Source organism: Rana temporaria, chromosome 2 (genome assembly GCF_905171775.1).
Source record: "Rana temporaria chromosome 2, aRanTem1.1, whole genome shotgun sequence".
NCBI lineage: Eukaryota > Metazoa > Chordata > Amphibia > Anura > Ranidae > Rana > Rana temporaria.
Window position 1 is genome coordinate 326456149 of NC_053490.1, and position 24951 is coordinate 326481099.

The window sequence follows — 24951 nt, forward strand, 5'->3', positions numbered from 1 at the left end:
TGGTCTCCTCACACAGTCAACTCCCAAAGTGACTTTTATATGGGCACATATCCAAGGCTGACTATTACCAGTTCTGTGCTGGATAGTAGAACATGTTTTTTTTTTATAAGATATGCTGCAATGTTTTACAATGATGCTTCTTTTTCCTACCTTAAGGTCTTTAATGTCGGGAACAGCTTTAAATTCCTTGTCTACCGCTTTCCGAAGCTTTTCCACCTACAACAAATAGAAAAACCTTTACTATAATACGTCTATGGTAGCTCCAACACAGAAAGAAAGCTCATACATTACTCATTACTAAGGGCAATGGAATTGTTGGGAGTACAATAAGGAGCTGGGCTGCGCTTTAGTACACCGCAGTGAACTGTGCACTCATATGATTTGTAAAGAGATGACTGGTTCTATTCACCTCCAAAATCACAGCAGTTGTGGTTCGTGCTTGCAGAAAAAAATACTCCAAACTATACCTTACATGAAAAGTTTGAAAACCCTTGCTAAATGATTTTTGTTACTCCAAATTTTTGCTTTAACCTGATTATTATATCGTCATATGACTCAAGTAATTACTCAACATCAAAGCAAGCCATTAAAAAAGTTCAAAATCATCACAACATATATTACCGTTAAATAAGAAAATGTAAAACTCATTGACTGTACCTGTTTCCTGTAAGGAGAAATGATTCCAATGTCTTTGGCAGAGATTTTTGCTATTCCTTTCTTCATCTGTGTCTCTAGCAGAGCTTTGACATACGACATGAGCACCACAATCTCAGCCACATTGAAGAAGGATGGACTATTTCCTTCTCGTTCATCTTTACCCAGCACACCATGGAAAATGACCGGAAATCCCTTTAAACATGCAAAATAAAAAGGGCTTATTTAGGATACAAAACAAACTGATACTTCTAAAGTCCGTCTTAGTGGAAGGGCAATGCTGCTTTCTTATTCAGTTTCCAAAGAGTAGTACACTGCCAAGATTAGGGATGAGTGATATTTCAAATTGTGGAATCTGAAATTTGGGAGTAAAATGGGAAGATTTTAACAAAGTTTTGGTGAAATACATTGGTAGTCAATAGGCTTTGAAGGGTGCAGTGGGCTTTATAAATAGTTCCTGGGTGTTATGGATGCTCTTTTCAACAACACTTCCAAAAAAGGCTACTTCTTAGCCTCATTATTTTACATTTTTCCACAAAAAGGGAAAAAGCAAAGATATAAATGCAACAGAACACGAATAATGAAAAACACACAAATGAACACTATATCAAACAACAAAGCTACTGTAAAATATACTAAGAAAACACAAAATAAACTCTAAATAAAATGTTAAAAATGTCCGCCCACCCCCCAAGCATATTTTAGCTTGACATCTCATTTAGCAAAGTTGAGAATTTACTCTCGCAAAATTTTGTGGCAACCTCAATTGCACCAAAACTACTCCGCCCATCCATGACAGACATCTTGATTGCCCGAATACCCGATGGGTTTGTATGGCAAGTCTAGATTTGCTGTGGTGGCTGTGGGAGGAAAACTCCAACAGGCTTACAAACAATAGCACCTGACAGAGGTGCCAATGCTTCCTTATACTAACCAGAAAGTCACAGTAACAGACTTTTGACAAACTAATATTAATGGAATGAAATTATAGTTTGTGGGAACAAAAAAAGATAACTAAATACTCCTTATACAATTTAAGCATCACATCCAAAGATCGATTTAATAAAAAGGGGGACAACAGTGTGCAAAAATCCACGGCACTGAATCAACTTTTGTTTTAGAATTTTGAGTGCCATAAATGAGAGCCAAGCTTTGCCAGAAATGCTTACCTCTTTTGGCAGCTTTTCCCAGTTGCAGTATGCATGTGTAACCATTTGGTCTGCTTTGGACTGTAGCTCGTTGTCATAGAACAGTTCATTTGGAATGGTTAGGATATCGGGATGCGATCTAGTTGAATATAACAATAATACATAATGTTTTTTTTAAAGTCACTGATAGAAACCAGAAATAACTATATTAAAAAAAAAATGGATGTAAATTTTGTTTGGGAGCCACATCACACAATTGACAGTTAAAGCGATGCAGTCCCGAATCGCAAAAAATGCGCTGGTCTTTGGCCAGCGAAATGGTCCGGGGCTTAAGTGGTTAATGGCCCCCCCCCTCCCCAAATCCATACCAGACCCTTATCTGAGGCATGCAGGCCAGGAAAGGGGTCAGGGGATGAGCAAGCAGCCCCCCCCTCCCAAACCATACCAGGTCAAGTCCTCAACATAGGGGGGCGGGTCCCAAGGGTCTGGTATTGATTGGGAGAGGCCTCACATTTTTTTTTGTAAGTTTGGCGTGGAAATCCATGTTGGACTCAAAGTCGCGGGGCAGAGTCGAATCCGAAGTCGTGCCACTTTCATGTCTGAGCAGTGTGAACCCGGCCTTAAAAATTGGACAATGTGGTGGGAGAGTTGTCAGATATCGAGGCCCCAGGATACAAGTGATCTCCACATACATGCAGGGAAAGCCAATTGAAATTTTAAATAGGCTATGTGCAAGCACAAGTTGCTCAGTTGTGTATGAAAAAGGGCGATGTCTTAAACCTGTAGCTTTGAAAAGATAAGGGGAAAAAAAATAATAATATCCAGGACGCATCTCAAAACACCCATAAAACAAAGGCTTCAGATTGCTTTACGATGTTCTTCTAGTACTATATTAATTAAATTGAGGAATATTTGCAACACCTCCGGTTAGTAATTTACTGGTTCACAGAATTATCAACTAACTGCACTTTTAAGTACTTCCTTTCTAACATGTAGGGCCACAAGGTAAGTAAGGCAGCTGCGTTAGGCCCACCAATTCAATGGGGCACATGTCTTCTTTCTGTCAGCAGCAAGCTGACTGCATTTGGCCTGTTGCTTCCCATCACCATTCTGCCTTCAATATGCAAATTGCACAGGAGGCTCCCAGAAAGTTATCCATCAGTGTCTGCTTGTGGTCTTTACCAGTTTTGAGCATGGCAGGTTAGAAATGTAGGTACTGCTATTGCTAATGTATTGTACAAATTCCAGGGCGGTCTCTTTATCCATACTTTGAGAGTCATACAATTGTGCTCATCAGTTGTGGGACAAGTCACATGTAAAAGTTTTTCCAGAATACCAACTTAAAATTAAAGAAACCTAAATGACCAATTCTAGGCACAACTGTTTAAAGTGGAGTGATACTACTGGGAAACGGGTTGACCCATGAACAGTCTTGTCCTGGGCCCCCCAAATGTTTTACAGAGCAGCTGAAAGACACCTCATTGACCGATAGCCGCATGACTTTTTAAGGTTTAACACTAGCACATAGTGCTAAGGCACCTTATGCGTGTTGCTGCATTGTGATGCCATTCATTTCGGATGGCAACCCAACACCTCTACAATCAGGCTGGTGTTACTGCATGTTGTATTTTACTGCAACACGCTACAGTGCGTGCATTTTAAGTGTTGTAATTTTCAGTGGCTGTGGTTCAAATGGATGGGTTGCCTAAATGTAATGTGTCATACTGTGTTTAATGCACCTCATCTAGCTGGCATGACATGAATGGGCCCTTAAGGAAAAAGATTTGCATTCACATCATGCTCAATATCTTTAAAATAAATTTGTGAGGAAAGTAAAAAAAAAAGAAGTATGACTGCACTTCAGTATAGCTAGCAGGAATTTCTGCAACACTACTTTAAACTGCATGCCACCAGGCCTTGCTAAAAAAAAAAAAAAAAAAAAAAAAAAAAAAAAAGGAGAAAGAAAGAGAGAAAGAGAGAAAGAGAGAAAGAGAGAAAGAGAGAAAGAGAGAAAGAGAGAAAGAGAGAAAGAGAGAAAGAGAGAAAGAGAGAAAGAAAGAAAGAAAGAAAGAAAGAAAGAAAGAAAGAAAGAAAGAAAGAAAGAAAGAAAGAAAGAAAGAAAGAAAGAAAGAAAGAAAGAAAGAAAGAAAGAAAGAAAGAAAGAAAGAAAGAAAGAAAGGGGGATGATCTTGTTGCAGTACATAATACAAAGATAGATCTTTAGACCAATATTTTCTCCCCAAAAAGAGGCAGAATTTACCTACACACGCAGTCTAGTATTTTTTTAGATAATCGTGAAACAACCCTTTTAGGTTTTGTAATTCTGATTACACTAAAACACTATCAGTGATCAATACAAGCTTTCATGAAACATTGTTGCTGGTAAAGAGATTTCAGGCTCATAAAACCGGTTCTGCTAACAGAATGACACCTCTATTATACAAAAACACTGACAAACCTGTAGTTAAATAGAAGCTTGGTAACAAACTCCGGGTTATAAGTTCCATTAGCCTTTCCATACAAAGGATTATGGGTCATTAGTCTTTCAAGCAAAGACATACCTGCAATGATAACATAATAAATTAAAAGCTGTAATTTAAACAGTAGAAAAAAAAATAAAAACAGAACATTTACAAAAGGAAGAGACAACAATGCTGACTGGCAAAATGATTATACACTGCTCCAATTTTTTTTAGAATTGTATACATTTCAAAATGTACTAACCCAATCCATGTTCAATTGCAATTGGGGACCTTAATACTGGTCCAAGCTGTTTAGGATCACCAGCAAGTACGAGCTGTCCTCCCGCCGTTACATCCAAAATACCTACAATGTAAAGAAAAGAAACATTTTAAAAATATCCTAGATCTCATAACAACTTTTCTGGATATTTGATGGATTTAAAAAGGGGAATTTTATTTTCCAAGAAGCAAAAAAAGCTTTCAATGCCATGCCTTGGCCATATCTGTTGAGGATTTTACCGGTTGCATCTCTTGCCAATTAACCTTCTTCTGCTTTTCAAAAACGATCACTACACTCTTCAGAGCAACTATTTCCAGTGGTTTCCTGGGCCATGATATTAATGCACAGTACAATCTGTTTGAAAAATAATTACTCCTTCCCAGGATGGGTTGCAGAAAACATCTTAGAACAGTGGCGGGGAATCCTAGTGAGCAACACTTTCATACCAAAACGTTTTCTTCTTCTTTAAAGCAAGATTAAACTGTACAGTTTAAACAGAGGGAATGTATTTACACATAGGATTGCAAATGGTGCATTATAGGCCGTTTTAATCATTAGGCCCAACACATTTGTGATCATCGTTGCCGGAAGGAGTGAAGCACGGCTTATAGTGGCGATTTTGCAGCAGGAGCGTGACCTGTAAAAACAGATGAGTAGAGATAGAGGCAGAAATGCCAAAGAAAGAGCCAAAGAAAAAGAGTCCGAGCAACAGGACCACACACACGCTGTATATCACACCCAGCCCACAAGCAGAGACTATTAGGCAAGTATTTCTAGGTTCTAATTGTTTAACTGCAACTTTCAATAAATATGGAGTGCGTATATAAATCCTAGTGACAAATGTATCTATGTCCTATGGTTATTATCTCACGTGCACAGTGCCAGATATACAGTAGCACAGACATCTTAGGGTTCAGTAACCAGCAAGGGTAGAGCCAGGTTAGGCATCCAATGGCCACTTGGTAGTTAGAGGTCCAGTTGAATGACAGATAGGAAGCCATTAGGGACCCTGATCCGATAGGTTGACCGAGTCACAGTGCCACACCACAGTGCCTGCTGGTGAGATGCTGTATTGCAAGCTGGTTCGGATATTCCTATTCCTTTGGGCAATTCGTTGTCCCCTAGTTTGTTTGATCCTGCCACCTTGGGGTCCACCACTTTGTTGCACGTCAAGGAAAATTATGGTTGTGGTGAGACTGGGTGTTCGTGTTGCAAGCACATCATTAAGGGGGATTTAGTACACTCCTTTTCAAATGAAAACACAGATAAAATCCTTTTTAATTGCAACACACGGTATGTCATTTATGTTGTTACATGCAAGTCTTGCAATGTGCAATACATCGGACACACCACTAGGAGTCTCCGGGATAGATTTCAAGAACATTTGTACAGTATTGAGAAGAATTTGTCAACAAATGTTGCTCGACATTTTAACCAATACCATAATGGCAGCAAAACTTCTGCAGGTGTACAGATTCCTCAAAAGAGTCCCGACACCCACTAGAGGAGGAGATGTTGTTAAACTTCTCTGCAAAAGTGCGTTTTTTTGGATATTTTATTTTAATATCAGAAAACCTTTTGGAATGAACCATGAATGGGACATAACACATTTTCATAATTAATTGTTCCATCCAGGTCTATACAGTACAGACCAAAAGTTTGGACACACCTTCTCATTCAAAGAGTTTTCTTTATTTTCATGACTATGAAAATTGTAGATTCACACTGAAGGCATCAAAACTATGAATTAACACATGTGGAATTATACATAACAAAAAAGTGTAAAACAACTGAAAATATATTTCATATTCTAGGTTCTTCAAAGTAGCCACCATTTGCTTTGATTACTGCTTGGCACACTCTTGGCATTCTCTTGATGAGCTTCAAGAGGTAGTCACCTGGCGCAGCACCCCATCACTCTCCTTCTTGGTCAAATAGCCCTTACACAGCCTGGAGGTGTGTTTGGGGTCATTGTCCTGTTGAAAAATAAATGATGGTCCAACTAAAACGCAAACCGGATGGAATAGCATGCCGCTGCAAGATCCTGTGGTAGCCATGCTGGTTCAGTATGCCTTCAATTTTGAATAAATCCCCAACAGTGTCACCAGCAAAGCACCCCCACACCATCACACCTCCTCCTCCATGCTTCACGGTGGGAACCAGGCATGTAGAGTCCATCCGTTCACCTTTTCTGCGTCGCACAAAGACACGGGGGTTGGAACCAAAGATCTCAAGTTTGGACTCATCAGACCAAAGCACAGATTTCCACTGGTCTAATGTCCATTCCTTGTGTTCTTTAGCCCAAACAAGTCTCTTCTGCTTGTTGCCTTTCTTTAGCAGTGGTTTCCTAGCAGATATTCTACCATGAAGGCCTGATTCACACAGTCTCCTCTTAACAGTTCTAGAGATGTGTCTGCTGCAAAAGGTGGCTACTTTGAAGAACGTAGAATATAAAATATATTTTCAGTTGTTTCACACTTTTTTGTTATGTATAATTCCACATGTGTTCATTCATAGTTTTGATGCCTTCAGTGTGAATCTACAATTTTCATAGTCATGAAAATAAAGAAAACTCTTTGAATGAGAAGGTGTGTCCAAACTTTTGGTCTGTACTTTATACACACACACACAGCATATGTGAATAATGTTATACGTGTGTGTGTAATTATATATATATATATATATATATATATATATATATATATATATATATATATATATATATATATATATATATATATATATATATATATATATATATATATATATATATATTTTTTTAAATATTTTCCATTGGTTTGTCACTGTCGAGATTTGTACATTCCGATGTACACATTTACACCGGAATTTACTGCTTTTTGGTTACAGTGTTTCCTTTTGTCCTTATGTCCTTCTTAGAATTGGCTTTTGATGGCCATTTTTCATCACCAGTCACCTCTATGCATTTTCCTACCAATAGTCCAATTACATTGAGGTTTAGTTCAGCTCAATAAGGTTTGATTCTGAACTTTCAATACCGAATGAGATTTTGCTCTACACACCCACTGTCACTGTTTTTGTGTGCATTTGTTTAGACATATGTATGCGTTTTAAACGTTGCAATGTTTTTAATACATTGGTTGAAATGTTGTTTGTATGTGGTACTATTAGAGCCAGGTGTTTTTTTTTGGGTGTAGCCCAATTTGGGCAGACTCCTTTAAAAAGCCTGTCGGTTTAGTGTCACATTTGTTGTGAACAAGCAAGCCATCGCTTGTGAAACGCGTCTACCATTACCTGCATTTGTCTGACCCTTTTGACAATAAAAAGGACATCAGGATAAGTTAGAGTTCCAGTGTGCAACCAATTTCTTGTTTTATTCTGGTTCGAATATTCCCTGGAAAACTTTACCTATAAAAAAAAAAGGCTAGTACCCAGTTATATTATGTAAATTTAAGAAAGAATCCAGGCCTTTTTTTAGAGCAACCAGCTTTTGGAGTCTATGCCACATTTTCACAGCTTACTGTGAAGAAACCTTTCTGTATTTGGAGATGAAATCCCTTTACCTCTAGATGTAAAGAGTGCCCCTTGTCCTCTGATGACCTTAAAGTGTACACCACCAAGTTGACTATATGGTCCCCTTAAGTATTTATACATGTTGATCATATCCCCCCTTAATCTCCTCTGACGAGAAAATAAATTCAACTCCTCTAATCTATCCTCATGGCTGAGCTCCTCCATGCCTCTCATCAGTTTGGCTGCCTGAAACTGAACTGAATATTCCAGATGAGGTCTTGCTAATGATTTGTACAGGGGCAAAATTATATATCTCTCAATACAAGAAAGGACTTTGCTCGCTTTGGAAAGCATACACTTGATGGCATGGAATGCCAAGCTGCGATCTACCAAAACTCCCAGATCCTTCACCATAGATTCCCCCAGTCTAGTATGTATGAAACATGCATATTCTTAGCGCCAATTGCCTAATTTTACTTTAATCAAAATTAAACCTCATTTGCCACCTAGTTGCCCAATTAAACAGTGAATTGAGGTCAGCTTGTAAGTTGGAGACATCCTGCAAGGAGGTTATAAAACAACAACATAGCTTGGTGTTATCTGCAAACAATGAAATGGTATTTTTAATCCCAGACCCCATATCATTTATAAAGGATATTAAAAAGTAAGGGTCCCAACACTGAACCTTGGGGTACACCACTGGGAACCTTAGATCTCAGAGTGAGAATCGTTAATCACTACTCTCTGAATTCTGTCTTTTAGCCAGTTTTATATCCATTTACAACTGATCTTTCCAATCCTGTAGACTTTACCTTACACATGAGCCGTGTGGAGAACGGTGTCAAATGCTTTTTCAAAATCCAAGCATACAGCCACTCTATAGTTACTTGGTAAAGACTTTGTTCCCTTTTTAAATATAGGCACCACATTGGCCTTATGCTAATCCAGTGGTACTATTACAGTCATTAAAGAGTCTCTAAAAAAATAGAAAGCTCAATTTTTTATTTTTTTTATTTTTATTTTTTAAAGTGTATTTTGTGCGTGTACTCGAGAGGAGCCGGACTGCAGGAGTTGGGAGTAGGCAGGCCTCCCCCAGAGGCAATCTGCCACCTTTCTCCATGCCCCTGGGTGTGTCAGGGGGTCCTCCCACATAGCCCGCCCTACCTGCTCCGCTTTGAAGCCCAACGGGGCAGAGGGACTCCCTATAAAGCAGTGTTTCTCAATTCCAGTCCTCAGGCCCCCCCAACAGGTCAGGTTTTCAGGATTTCCCTCAGATGAAAGGGCTGTGGTGATTACTAAGGCAGTGAAACTGATCAAATCACCTGTGCAAAATAATGGAAATCCTGAAAACCTGACCTGTTGGGGGGGCCTGAGGACTGGAATTGAGAAACACTGCTATAAAGGGAGTGAGAGGATCTAGCCCGCTCAGCCAGCCCTGTTAGCCCTTCGCCTCTCTTTTTAGAGACCGCGTGGTCAAAGTGCGTGCATGTTAACCCAATTTCGAGTGCGTGTAAGTGTGGTGGTTTTTGTGGGAGGGGGGTGGGCGTACTAAGCGCAGGCTTACCTCGCATAGCACACCCACCGGGAGCCGGGCTGAGACCACCAAGCTCAATTATTTTAGGACTTGCAGGTGGATTGCATCTGATCTGGGTGCTTTATCCACCTTCATTCCGTCTAAATATTTCTGGACCATATCACTTTTGAGCCATTGTGGATCATTTGGGGCTGCGTCAATACCATCCTCATTATGGACAGGAGTTCCCCCATTCTCCTTTGTATACACAGAGCTGCAGAAAATATTTAATTTGCCTTCTTTGTCCCCAGTCACCCACTCCAGATTTTTTTGTAAAGGGTATACATTTATCAGACCTGACCTTTTTACCATTAATATATTTTAAGATTTTTTGGGGGGTTTGTGCTACTATCTTTTGCAATCTGTCGTTCATTTTGAATTTTTGCATCGAGATTTCCTTTTTACAAAAAATCTCTTTTATATATATTTTTTTAACTCTGGCCACGAGCCACATTTTATTTTTATCCCTTTAAACCTATTGCCCATGGGAATATACTTTGCAGTGATTTTGCATACAGTCTTTTTGAAGAATTCCCATTTCTGTGTTCATCGATGCCAATATTCTCTCCCAGGCAAGTCTTGGAGACCAGCCCTCATCCAACAGAGCATTATTCCTAGTCGGAACCTCAATAAACTGGAGCATAAAATAGTCTTGTAAAAGGTTTATACATTTTTTGCCCTTGAACTGTCCCAGCAGTGCCATTATTCCAGTCAATTTATGGGTAGTTAAAATCCCCCATTATTATCACTGTCCAAAGAGCAAAGTGTCCACCTCCCCATTAACACTAGGTGGTCTATAACAAACTCCAATGATAACCTTTGTAGTATGCACACCCATGTACAGTTCCACCCGTAATGCTTCAGACTCACACTCTCCATCAACTAGGTCCTCTTTCACACTCGCTTTGAGATCACTTCTCTCATAGAGACAGATACCACCCACCACCCCTCCATTTTACCCTGTCTTTCCAAGAGAGATAGCCAGGATTTTTAATAGCTCAGTCGTGTGAAGAATGAAGCTACAATTCAGCAATACCAATTACTGCAACATTCATCTGTAAGGTATATTACTAGTTCCACTAGAACTCCTGCTGGGCTCTTTGCTGATAATACATGTCTATACATTGTATGCATGTACGGTTATTAATAATTTCTTATATAAAGCTTGCATTTCCATACTGGTGTGCAGCTATATACTTACAGTTTATATGTCATATGCTGGTTGAAGTAGTTTCTCTGCATCCAATTACTTTATTACTGATTAATTTCCCAGGAAGGGAATCCCTTCTATTCATAGAGACCTTGTCCTGGGTGGACACTGTCTTTAATATCAAACCCACCCTTTCATTTAGAAAAGGTTCTGGTTCTCTTATTTATCATCTACAGGTTTACCTCAATATATTTTTTTTGAGAGGGCCATTTCTTATAATCCTTTAAAAAATGGCTCCACAAATTAAACATCTAAATCAAAGATATGCAATTAGCGGACCTCCAGCTGTTGCAGAACTACAAGTCCCATTAGGCATACAAGACACTGAAAGCCACAAGCATGACACCCACAGGCAGGGGCATGATGGGACTTGTAGTTTTGCAACAGCTGGAGGTCCACCAATTGCATATCCCTAAACTAGAGGGTGAAAGATCAACAAGAAGGTGGTGGTTCTTCAGCAAGTCAGTATCTCTCTAAAAGGGTAGAAAAAAAACCATTTGCGTGAACTAAACTAATTTAGGTTAATGTATCCCCCCCCTTAACGACTAAAGGACCGCCTCCTGCACGTAGACGTCGGCAGAATGGCACGGCTTCAAGAGCCCAGCCGTGGGTTGCGCGTGACCACGCCCGCGGTCACAGGAGCTGAAGAACGGGAACGTTATTCTGTGTGGCAGTGTCACTGATCGTCTGTTCCCTGTTATAGGGAACGACGATCAGTGACGTTACACCTACAGCCACGCCCCCCCCCCCCCTACAGCAAGAATCACTCTTAGGGCACACTTAACCCCTTAGCGCCCCCTAGTGGTTAACCGCTTCACTGCCATTTTCACAGTAATCCGTGCATTTTGATAGCACTTTTCCACTGTGAAAAGGACAATGGTCCCAAAAATGTGTCAAAAGTGTCCGCCATAGTGTCGCAGTCACGAAAAAAAAAAAAAAAAAAAAAAGCTGATCGCCGCCATTACTAGTAAAAAAACTAAATTAATAAAAATGCAATAAAACTATCCCTATTTTGTAAACGCTATAACTTTTGAGCAAACCAAACGCTTATTGCGATTTTATTTACCAAAAATAAGTAGAAGAACGCGTGTCGGCCTAAACTAAGCAAAAAAATATATACATTTTTATATATTTTTTGGGTATATTTATTATAGCAAAAATTAAAAAATATTGTATTTTTTTCAAAATTGTCACTATTTTTGGTTGAAAAAGAAAAAAAAAAAACTTCACCCTCAACTTTCAGTATTTTGGGGTCCAAGGAGGAAGCGTTGGAACTTCTATCAGGTTTTTGTTTTGGTCTGTGCTTTTTTGTGGCTATTCAGTCTCATATTCTGTCCTAGAGATCATTGTAATCTGATCAACGTGAGAGGAAATCCAAAAGATTACAGGTTCTCATTGAAAAAGGCAAACTTAACTCATCCAGTGAAGAAACACGTTTGGTTTTATCAAATCTAGGATTTTCACCAACTTCAGAGAACATTTTTCTCAAGTCTGGATGCATCTCTGGGACCAGAAGCATACCCAGGTTAATCGACATACGTTTTTGCCACCTCTCCCTGCCCCCTAGGAGATAGAGACACACCCCCCCCACACACACCCCCCCCCCCAGGAGCCAGACATGCCACCCCCCATTTTGTCTGCCCAACCAAGGTACAGGAAGGCGCACTGCACCCTAGCAACTAGCTTAGCAAGGCTACTCTCTGTAAACAGGGAAATGTTGCTGAGGTGAGGATGGTGTGTCAGGTATTGACACACCTGCCAAGTGCTGCCCCCTACTGAGTACTGCCTGAGGCTGTTGCCTCACTTTTCTTTATTGACAGCAAAAATACGTATTTTTCAAAAGGTGGCAAAAGAAGAACAAAATACAAAGTGGCAATTATTATAAAGTGGTTGGAGAAGAAATAAGGAATTACGAAGACTCAATTGTATAAAAACTATACCAATGATAGGACACCAACTAGGTTTTCCAGTCAGATGTAAAATTTCTGAAGAAATGAAATTCATAATACATTTGCTGGTTTATTGAATGAGTATGGTGAATGGTTTCTAGTTATGTTGAATTCGCCTTTACTGTACCTGCCACAGCTGTCACACTCTCTGGCTCTACTGCATGGCCAGACTCATCAATAAACACATGAGTGAAATGGCCAGATGGGAAGTTTGCTGATGTAAGTCTAAAAAATAAAAATAAGAAAAAAAGAATAAAATGTATACATACAACAGTGAACAAAAGGATTAACGTTGAAAACAAAATATCATCTATAACTTCTATAACAGGAGAATGTGTGAACTTGCAAGTTTTAGATCTGCAAGGAAGTGCTTGCGTCCCCCCCCCCCCTTTTTTTTTTTATTCTAATGGGCAGAGTTGTGCCCAGAAAAGAAAGGACGCAAACATAAACTGCGTCCTTTACGGACACGCGACAAATACTTAAGCCTAGTACACGTGCCGAAAGTCGGGCGGCAGCCGCCAGTATTCGGTCCCTGGGGAACTGCAGTCGGTCCGACAGAAGCTTGAAGGTACATGACCGAAAAAGGTCAGCCACTGGCTCCTGATCAGCCAATGACGGAAGTGTTCTGGTGTGGGGGCCGTCCCCCTGTCAGAACACAATAGAACCGCAGGGGAGATCAATATACTAACGGCAGATAGTAGAGACCCCTCTTGTGTGGTCAGTTTTTTGCTGGGTTGAACGAAAGGAAAACATTTTATAAAATAAATCAACTAGTGTGTAGTAGGCTTTAGTTTGTCCATTGGGGGAGGGGGGGCATGGGGAGAAGGAGACTCGCCACAGTGATTGCACAGACTAACAGATTTATCTATGAAAAAAGAGCTGAGCCCCAGGAATTTAATCTTGAACAAACCTATTTAGATCCAATAGAGCAATCATCAAAAATGTCATTCTACATTTGCACAGAAAGAGCAGCAGTCTTTAAAAGTCAATATTTCCATTAGAAATATTTTTCAGCACAGAAGAGTGTGTCGCATTTTACTGTCACCACAAACTTTAAGCTGGCCATACTGACTGATTAGGGGTGGGGCCCCCTGAATGAAAAAAGAAAAAAAAAAAAAAGGCGGCTAGCTGGCTAGTTGTGTATGCCCAAACTTACACCAAGGAATTTTTCGCACTTTTATGACCCTAAAGACACGCGACTGACACGACCTAAAGCAATGCCTGTGTAATCTTGAGGTCTTTGGACCTCAAGTCGCATCAAAGTTGGACCAAAGTAGTGTAGGGACTGCTTTCAAGTTGCACAAATATGAACGGTACTCATTGGAAATCATGGGGTACGACTTGCCGTGCGACTTTGCAGTGCCAAGTGACAAGTGTGAAAGGGGCCTAAAGCCTCGTACACACGATAGGTTAACCAGAGGACAACGGTCTGAAGAACCGTTGTCCTAAGTTAACCTATAAAGCTGACTGATGGTCCGTTGTGCGTACACACCATCAGTTAAAAAAAACAATCGTGTCAGAACGCGGTGACGTAAAACACAACGACGTGCTGAAAAAAAACGAAGTTCAATGCTTCCAAGCATGCGTCGACTTGATTCTGAGCATGCATGGATTTTTAACCAATGGTTGTGCCTACTAACGATCGGTTTTGACCCATCGGTTAGCAATCCATCGGTTAAATTTTAAAGCAAGTTGCCATTTTTTTAACCCAAGGTTAAATAACCTATGGGGCCTACACACGATCGGTTTGGACCGATTAAAACGGCCCATCAGACCGTTGTCCTCTGGTTAACCTATTGTGTGTACGAGGCCTTAGAGTAATTTTTTACCAAGTACTGACCTCCTGTTACAGTTTAAGAAAGTAATTTCACTAGTAATGAGTTGTGTGTCCTGTATGCCAGAATTGGAATTGAAAATGCATTTTTGGAGGTCAAATCTTTTAACAATACAGATTTATTCCTTGACCATTGCACGATCATCATGCTTTAATATACATAGAGGACACGGTTCTGTTCAATACCTATTTAGGCCCACCTAAGAACGTTGGGGGACCTGGAAAGATTTCCTTCTCTCGCCCTCAGCACTGGCTCTTCTGCTACCATTTCTTAGAAGGCAGCTGTTATAAAAGTTTGCACAAAACTATCAAATTAAATCCACAGACTGCTTTTTACACAATGTCCAATAATATATTGAAAAAAAAAAATTGTTGTGTTTAGTGGTGCCTAATGCTTATAAACTTTGCTCATTAGAGAGGCATGAAAATGAGACTAACCACTCCAAACGGGCAAAAACCATCAGATATAATGCAATTCACACTTTGGTACACAGATTTTCTTTTAAATTAGGAGACTAAACAGGTATTGTTTTACGTTTATCACACCAGACTGTACTGGCACAACAAAAACTATACCATTGCAGTGATTTTACTTCTAGAAATACTAGCAAATAAAAAATTAAATATGCCAAAAAACTGTCTATGCCAGTGGTGGTATATTTTTTTTTGGGGGGGGGGGGGCATGGAAAACCATTCTCCAACAGACACCACCCCATCTTTGGTGCAGGCGATGGCTTCTGCTCAATTATCCTCTTCTGCATCTCCACCCTCCTCCAATTGGAACGCTTCTCCTTATGGTCAATCGGGAAATGACTCTCACGACCCGCTTCCCGATTGGCCGGGAGGAGAATTCAGTGTGACAATAGCAAATATTAATTCACCATTGTCACACAACTGGGTGATCTCACTGCGCCTCAAGCCCACCCTTTTTTGAAGCCTATTGGAGCCTCTGGCTCCAATCACGTTCTTAAAATAAAAAGGACAGAAAAATCCTGATTGGAATCCATGCATCCGGTGCCCCACATATAGATTAGGGGGTCAGATGCATGGGTAGGGGTGGCGATGCCGTTCGCCCGCCACTGGCCTATGCTGATATATACTACAGCAACAAAAAAATATTGGCATTGACACGAAATGCTAAAATTGTCGCCAAAATCCCCGTGCTGGAATGTCTGCTGAAAATTTAATTGATCTGCCTCAGATATGTGAAACAGATAGCTTAGTTCATAGCCAAGTCCAGACTTCCACAGTAGGACTGCTATGGGGTAAAAAAAAAAAAATTTGGGTTGTTAAAAGTTACCATGCTTTCAACTGGTCACTAATATAAAGATGAACTAGAATATGCCAGTCTTACCTTCCAGCAGTAACAAGAGTTGTAATGATTACTCTGTACTCTTTCAATTGTTGTTTACTAGGATACTCATAATCTTCTTTTCTGGCATTCCAGTTACAGCAAGGCTATAAAGAATGTACAAATATTTAAAAAAGATCAATTTATTCAATAACACCAAAAGCAACAATGTGAGAATTAGCCCACTGCCATACAGGATGCAGAGTCTGTGTAACGGTTCCCCCAGGACTCTCTTCAAACAGATTATATGCGATTTGAGAATGTCAGTGCAGAAGCAGGTGCTTTTACCCAAACCCCAGCACACAACTGCCACTTCCTATTCAGCTCATTGGGTGGATGTACGTTTTGGCAGCGGGTTCCAAATAAGGCATTATGTAGGTTCTGTACAAGAAACTAAGCAGACATTCCCTTCTAGGATTCTGGATATTTTCATATACAAAATAAAATATGGGAGAATACCTGGGCTTAAAAAAAAAAAAAAAAAAAAACAACAACCTAGAGCAGGACAGTCCAGGTGGATCTTTACCAAGCAGTGCGTGAGGCCAGGAGTGCTCCTTAACTGCCTGGCCAGTACTTCCCTCTGAGGAGGGTACCCCGCTAGATGCAGGATTTCACCCACATATATGGAGTTGTTATTTTTATTATTCCTGGGTGTGGTGCATGGACACCAATTATCATTGATCTCTATGCATGTGTGTGTCTCATACATTTTTTTTGCACGTAAACACAAGTAAGATCTTTTGGATTCTCTGATGGTTGATGGTGATGGTTTTAGAATGATGATAGCACTGTACTATAGGAGGGAACCTTTTAGGTCATATTTTATGTTTCATTGTATGCATTTACTGTATGTTTTATTATTATGCATGCATTTTCAACTGTGGCATGTGCCGAAGGAAAGTCCCAGTTTTAAAATGTTTTGATATGCAGGTTTTATAACATTTGTGTCTTGTGACACAGCCTGCATTTGAATTTAGCGAGTTTCCAAATGCAGGCTGCGACACCCAAAGAAAGCCAGGCAGCCTTGCTTACAGCTGGTAGCCTTGAATCTGCTCTGCAACTTTCGAAAAACTGTTGAATAATGGAGTACCTGAATGTGATGCCCTGACGATCAGTAGTAGGTGGGTCAGTGCTCTTAAAATGGAAAGCCTCTTAATAGCACAGGTTAAAAAATATAACATTATCTGAATACCTTAATATCCTCTGGCACAAATCGAAAGTCCCTACTGCTGGCTAAGAATCTGTAGAGGTCTTTCTTGTCCATATGCTTCATCAGACGCTGACACAGGAGGTCTGAAGCGCTGTTGGAAGGAGCGCATGCTAGCACATGGGAATTGGGAATGTTCTTTACCACCTGTGAAAAAAATAAGATAAAAATGTCTACAATAAAAATGAAACAGAAACTACAATTGGCTATAAGTGCACGCAGCAGACAACGTTTTTAGCTGGAAGAAATGGATTTCTACAATGGCTGAGACAATTGCGACTGGGCCTAGCCAAAGCCTCCGTTCCTTTCCAGCACTGCATAATTTCATGTTTCTCTGCGTTTAACATCTTGGAACCCCAAAGAGCCATCTGGCCTGCTGGATGTCATCTTGGAATCAGAGGCGTCCCTAGGGGGGGCCAGAGGGGGCCCTGACCCCCCCAACATCATGCTGTGCCCCACCATGTGCCCCCCCAAAAAAAAAAAAAAAAAATTTTTTTTTTTTGCATTTTTGTATTTTGCTCCCCGAGAGGGAGAGCGTCCCCAGTCAGCTCTGCGGGGGATTCCTCCCCCTCCCTGTGCTCGCCGACACTGCATAATGCGAGCGCTCACACAACCAGATATTCTAGCCTGGGCCGTGTTTAAGTGTGTGCACTGCAGACTGCAGTACACTGTAATCACTGAACTACATTATCTCCATCCCTTCTGTCCCCCCCCCCCGAGACAGTGGTGATGGGAATATCCCTCCTGCCCAGCAATTATATTCTCCCGACAAACAGCGATTATCACTAGTGACTATACAGCAACCACTAGTGATAATCATAAGAGAATCTGCTCATTAATGGTTCAAATCTCAGCCAGTTTCTGCTGAACCAGCTGAGATTTAAAACTGTCTATGGCTGGTCTTAGCTCTTAGGCAGCCCATACATTGATTAGCACTGTGGAGTGTCGGCTTCCTGGCGGGATCAGGCATGTGGGATTTCAAACACACCCGAGCCCATCTCTATTGGTTGTAGACTGTTGAGCTCCCTGCAGGTTGCTTAGCAGCAGTGGAGCCTTCTCTGACATGCTGATTGGGATGCAATCCAGGTGATGCTCTTAGTCAAATCTTAGTCATAAATATCAGTGATTTTATTGATCAAAGCCCACACTTTACAGGCATAGAGCCCACATGGCTGCTGATCATACGGTTGATTATATTTATGTGGTTGTACTCTTGATGCTAATAAATACTGTGTTTATTAGATCTGACTGGGAGCATCACATGCCGATCAGCATGTCAACAGAGAAGGTTATACAGCATTACTGCTGCTAGGTGACCAGCTGGGGGCTCGGCTCTCTATAACCAATAGTGCCAGCCTTCCCCTGCATGCACCCATAATGTCACCAGCACTAGGTTCTAATAGACTGCCGCCGCTGCCAAGGAGACAGACGCCAGACCAGCGCTGTAAATAGCAGGGACAGGACAGCTGGGGATCCCCACTGTGGCAGAACACCAGGGCCCGGTGGCAAGACAACCTTTGAAACCCTGATAGTTCTCCCACTGCTTTGGACCCTTATATTTTCTTGGTTTGCTGGTGACATATATCTCTTGTTTTCTGCCACCCTGGGGGGCCCCAGTATAGTAGGAAGGGAGCTCACTGCAGAACATGTGAAAGGGCCCATAGTGGAATCATAATAAAGGGCCCCCCTACTATAAATTGCATTTTATAGTTGGCCCCCCTACTTTTGTCCCTGTCCCCCCATGTGCCCCCCCTAAATATGAAAGCTGGAGACGCCACTGCTTGGAATGCCAAGATATTCAGATTACATGGCAGGGTGCACGTAACAAAGGATTGCCACCAGAGTCCTACCCCCTGGAAGAGAATTCGCACATACCCCCTAGCGGTGGGGCATGGAGATAAAGTGATTGATTTACTGGCCTGAAATAAGATCAAAAGGAACCAGATGTGGACTGAAATGTTGACCTGGGTCAAGGCATTTGCTCGCAAGGTACCAATGTCACCTAGTGGGGGACAGCAACATACTTACTGGAGAATCTTCGGGGTAATGCCATACTTAAAGCGGAGGTGCCCTGATTTTTTTTTTTTTTAAATAAAATTAAAAAAAGTCAACAGTAACAAAAAGTGTAGCTGCTGAATTTTAATTAGGCGCTCACCTGTCCCACAGTGCACCAATATGGGAGGAACAAAGATGGTCTCTGGACAGCCACACTCTGAACAAATTGTAGCCTTTTATTGAAAGAAGAACAGCACTACAAGTCACAGCAAAATAAAAACCTGACTGCTGACGTGTTTCGCACTGAAACTAGTGCTTAGTTATAGCTCAGCTATGACTAAGCACTAGTTTCAGTGCGAAACGCGTTAGTCAGGTTTTATTTTCCCGTGACTTGTAGTGCTGTCCTCCTTTCAATAAAAGGCTACAATTTGTTCAGAGCGCGGCTGTCCAGAGACAATCTTTGTTCCTGCTTTGCCAAGTGCATTTCCTGCAACGGAGGATATTCATCTGGGTTCCCACCTGGAGCGGCTATTCCCTTTCCCAGTGCACCAATATGGGCGTACAAAGCTCTTCTCCCCCTCCCCAGAGAGCTGGCATTCTTACTGTGGGCGCCTGGCTGTGGCTTCGCAGCCAGGCACGCACTGAACATGCTGCGAATGGCCGGGCAATCTTCTGGAACCTGTGACATGTCCCAGAAGATTGCGGGGAGGGGGCGGGGGGTAGGTGAACTTCCTTTTGGCGCCACAGAGCCCTGGAAGGAAGTAGGAGATAGCTGCACCCACCCCACCAAAAAAAAACAAAAAAAAAACGATATTCCGTATGTGGCATGTCAGGGGGTCACCATCAATTAAAGCGGAAGTTCCATTTTTGGGTAGAACTCCGCTTTAAGAATAAACACTAGAGTAGGCAGTCCAAGATTACACCTACAGAGATTATAATATAAATGAAAAGAAAAATGGCTCTAAACGTTGGGAATATATTGACGAGAATACAACTGGAAGAATAAAGTTAAAAAGCCTGATTTAAAACTCAACTAAACTACAGAGCTACATACAGGGCCGGATTAACAATGGGGCTGATGGAGCTGCAGCTCCAGGCCCCTTTCTCAAGATAGGGAATGTAAGGAATGTGAAATAATGGAATATTATATGTCTGACATTATCTACTCCATTTTAGATCTAGGATTCCATTTTATATAACATAGGTCTCTGTAGAGACATTTCAATATGTACTTTTTATTTTTGCTTTTATTCTAACATTTAAGTTTTGCGGTTTTTCATAAAATACAAATAGATTATGCTAAATGGCTAGTTCCGGCACAGACATCCTGTGTGCAAGTAGCTTGTAAGAATGAAACTTGTTAAAAGAGGAACATCTGAATCTGTATAAAATACTCTGAACAATATAGACAATTTGCAATCTCTAATACAGCATATATCGTGTCTGTGTTATAAATTGACCGACCGGTGTGGGGGTTAAAATATCCAACTGTCCAAGGTCCAGCCTAGGCAACAGAACCAGAACCGAACCTAACAGAACTGGTACCAGAAGTGGGGTACTGATTGACCAGGTAAGGCCACACTTATTCTCGAATTTTACATTTGGGTGTTTTTGTGTTCTTTGCCTGGCTCAGTAGAACCTCGGATAATTTTAATTTTTAGTTTTAAAATTCTGTTGTGCGTATTGCAGAGGTTGCGGTTATAAAGGATAGGGAGAGTCCGACGGAGTGTCTGACTATAATCTATTGAAAGAATATTTCAGGGTAGCAGCAGATTGCTCCCTGAAGAAGGACGGACAGAGTGGAGCCCCAAGTACAAAAGAGCTCATTTCTTGTTTTGTATTGTCTGAAATTGATGTGATTTAATCTGTTACAACCTTTTGATTGATATAGAACACAATGTATTGTATAATATAAGATTGATGGTTGTTGTTTTTGTGACAAGTGATTGCATGTCATACTCTGTGCCAAAGACCTCCTGTAGTGAGTGCAAAACAGGTTTAACTTTCTTGGCAGACGGGTCAAAGTTATCCCTAATCTCTGTATGGCCGGGAGGACATAGAAGTCCAACCCAACTAGGCAACAGGAGATTTTACCCGTTTAATCCCCCAAAAAAAAACAGTCCCCCTGCACTAGAGTGCACCGAGTAAATATATATACAATCAAATTCCGTTCACCCCACAGGAAGGTCTTAGAGAAGGCCTGTCCCCGGACGAAGTGAAGGAGATTGTGCAAAGGACAGGACAAACTTTAGTTGTCTGTCCCTTTTCTTTACCAGTGTCCCAAATATTTTAAGGAGGACTTGAAATACAGAGTACCGACATGGGTAATAAATTTGGGAAGGAGTGTTCAGAAGGTAAGCTGAAGCAACCCTCCCCTATAGAGTTTGTTAAGAATGAAATACCAATTGTATATTGTGATCCTTTTTGGGATTTGATAATGAAACGAAGCCATCAATTGCATATGTCAGGATACAGTCCAGTGGGTCCTGTGAATAGGGTATGAGGTAGAGAAGATGTGTGGAATAGGAAAGAACATATATCCACCAGGAGATTGGGATACGGAGTATATAAAAAAAAAATGTTGTAAGAAGTGGAGGCCTTTAGTGGAAAAATATGAAAAGAAATATGCGGAGTTGGACCAAGGTACTGCCCTTCCTAGGGAGGTTCCTCCACCTTATACCAGGCGCCCACCCCCAGTTCCAACCACGCCAACTCCACCATCCTATGTTTTTGTTAAAGAGGAAGCTCCTCGCAGAAAATTATACCCCGTTCTTTCAAATCCTCAAGTTGCAATCATGGCCTATGGCTCTGCAACTGACCAGCAAAAACGGCAATGGGAAGGTAGAGCCAAAGAGGAGGCAGATAAGAGGGCATTTGAAGAAGACAGGAAAATAAGAGAAGCCCAGACAATAGCGGATACACTAAGAGAACTTGGGGAGTTGCAAAGGGACTTAGAGGAGATAGAAGAATCGAGACGCATCCAAGAACAGCATAGAGAAATAAGATTAAAACGTGAACAAATGAGTGAGCATAAACAAACTCTTGATGAGCAAGCCCGGGAAATGAGTAATCTTAGGAAAAAAAACTTAGGAGGGGGCATTGACATATATGTGGACGGTAGCTGTACACGTCCCGATGATAAAACCTACCGTACTGGTTATGCAGTTGTCCAACTTCCTGACATTATTCATGAATCAAAACCCTTAGTCGCAAAATCTGCGCAAGAGGCTGAACTTACTGCTTTAATACGTGCCTGTCAGCTGTTTGCAAACCCTTATTGAAACATTACTAGATGCCATACACCTGCCTAAAGCAATTGCAGTGATTAAAGTGAAAGCTCATACTACGAGTAGGACCACGGAAGCACTTGGCAATGCACTTGCTGACAAAGTAACCAGATAATATCCCTGCACATGATTTGCCCCCTCCATTAGGACCTCTTACAGACTTACAAATAGACTTTACACATATGCCAAAACAGAAAGGAAATGTAAAATATCTTTTGGTAATTGTGGAACGAATGAATAGAAACATTATCTTCCAGGTGTACTTTACCAGATAAGGGTCACTCCTAATTCTAGAGGGTATTCCCCTTTTGAGATACTCATGGGACATCCTCCAGCTGAGAATAGTGTAGGAAAGGATAATGATTTGTTTTCTCAACAGGAGACTTGGATGAAACATCTGGTGAGTACTATCCAACATACCCAAGAAGGAGTTGCTGTCACCCTTTCTCCTCTTTCCACAGATCCAACTCACCCCTTTATACCTGAGATGAGGTATTGGTTAAGCAATTGGCCGTGAGGAGAAAGACAGGCCCCATTTACCAAGGTCCATATACGGTGGAAAAGGTCCCTTGAAGATAAAGACCCCAGAAGCCCCGATGGCTCCCCCCTTGGAGCGAGGGCTCAAGAACAAGGAGGACACAAAGCTAGAAGCCCCGATGGCTCCCCTCTTGGAGCGAGGGCTCAAGAACAAGGAGGACGCAAAGCTAGAGACCCTGATGGCTCCCTCCATAGAGCAAGGGTCCGGGAAAACCAGCACTTAACTGCCAATCAGGTGTACAATAGAACGATACAAGGAGGGAAATATTGTGGACTATTGCTTATACTGTTTGTGGTGACCGCTTTTGTGGTTTGCTACTTCACTCCAGGTTGATACATAAGATAGGAAAAGGCCAAGACCCAAAATTAGTCATAGTAAGGAAAAGATTCATACCATTTAGATGGCGAACCAAATTTGGTATAGTGAGTGATCCCAAGAAAGTAAACATTCTTTGGGATCAGAGGAGGGATGTAAGGAATGTGAAATAATGGAATATTATATGTCTGACATTATCTACTCCATTTTAGATCTAGGATTCCATTTTATATAACATAGGTCTCTGTAGAGACATTTCAATATGTACTTTTTATTTTTGCTTTTATTCTAACATTTAAGTTTTGCGGTTTTTCATAAAATACAAATAGATTATGCTAAATGGCTAGTTCCGGCACAGACATCCTGTGTGCAAGTAGCTTGTAAGAATGAAACTTGTTAAAAGAGGAACATCTGAATCTGTATAAAATACTCTGAACAATATAGACAATTTGCAATCTCTAATACAGCATATATCGTGTCTGTGTTATAAATTGACCGACCGGTGTGGGGGTTAAAATATCCAACTGTCCAAGGTCCAGCCTAGGCAACAGAACCAGAACCGAACCCAACAGGCCCATTTGCCAAAAAAAAAAAAAAAAAAAAAAATTTTTTTTTTTTTTTTTAAGAATTTTTTTTTTTTTTTAAGAATTTTTTTTTTTTTTAAGAATTTGGGGGGTTGTAGCTCGATGACCAGAGGTCACAGAAACCCCACATTTGGGGGTAGGCATGGGAAGAGCTACCCCACAACTGGTTAAAATATGGGACGGCTATCATTTATGGTTCCGGAGATACGGGCCTGCTTGCACAGGCTGTCAGAAGCTACATTCAGAGCGGCCAATATAAATACAAGCTGACACACTACAGCAGACTGATAGGATCACAGTACTTAGAATAATTATTTGTATATTACTCATGGTAATTAACCCCTCGCCACCCAGGCCAATTCTGACACTTCTCTACTACATGTAAAAATCATCATTTGTTTTTTGCTAGAAAATTACTCTATAGTGGTCTTTGCACTTTTTATGTTGCAGGGTACAGAGCTGCACGATTCTGGCTAAAATGAGAATTGCAATTTTTTTGCTTAGAAGATAGATCACGATTCTCTCACGATTGTTGCGGCGTAACATCATCTTTCACATTAAAAAAAAAAAAAAAAACCAATGGGCTAACTTCACTGTTTTGTTTTTATGGTTTTTATTATTCATTGAAGTGGGAAAATGCAGTGTGACATAACATATTGCAGCAATAGCCATTGTATTCCCTAGAGTCTCTGCTAAAATATATATAATGTTTGGCAGTTCCAAGTAATTTTCTAGCAAATAATATTGCTTTCTAACTTAAGAAACAAGTGTTGGACTTTAAGTGGTTAAATTTAGTTACAATGTTTCATTTTGTTTACAAACTTCGCAGACTGCCCAGATTTGTTCTTTACACACAGAAGTGTATCCCTTTGATCTAAGAAGGAAGCGTTAGTTACAATGTTTCCTGTTAAAAACTTGGCAGACTGCCCAGATATTTTCTTTTGACAGCTGAAAGTCTCTCCACTTGTTATATGAAAGAATCAGCAAACTCTGCATTGAAGATCGTCAGGGGGGTTGAATCGAGATCATGATTTTTTTAACGATTAATTGTGCAGCTCTAGCACGGTATTTG

At 40.8% G+C, this 24951-nt stretch overlaps 1 protein-coding gene across 2 annotated transcripts in view; it reads right to left on the minus strand.

Annotated features, from left to right (window-relative positions):
• Positions 1-24951, minus strand: part of LOC120927052 (putative helicase MOV-10) — a 112283-nt gene that overhangs the window by 9711 nt on the left and 77621 nt on the right. For both annotated transcript variants that reach the window (XM_040337482.1, XM_040337483.1), the window contains exons 11-18: positions 17146-17307; positions 15957-16060; positions 12896-12993; positions 4527-4628; positions 4261-4363; positions 1824-1941; positions 658-849; positions 151-216 (exon numbers count right to left, since the gene is read on the minus strand). In XM_040337482.1, coding sequence (XP_040193416.1) covers positions 151-216; positions 658-849; positions 1824-1941; positions 4261-4363; positions 4527-4628; positions 12896-12993; positions 15957-16060; positions 17146-17307 — 945 coding nt within the window. The remainder of the gene's footprint in view (positions 1-150; positions 217-657; positions 850-1823; positions 1942-4260; positions 4364-4526; positions 4629-12895; positions 12994-15956; positions 16061-17145; positions 17308-24951) is intronic.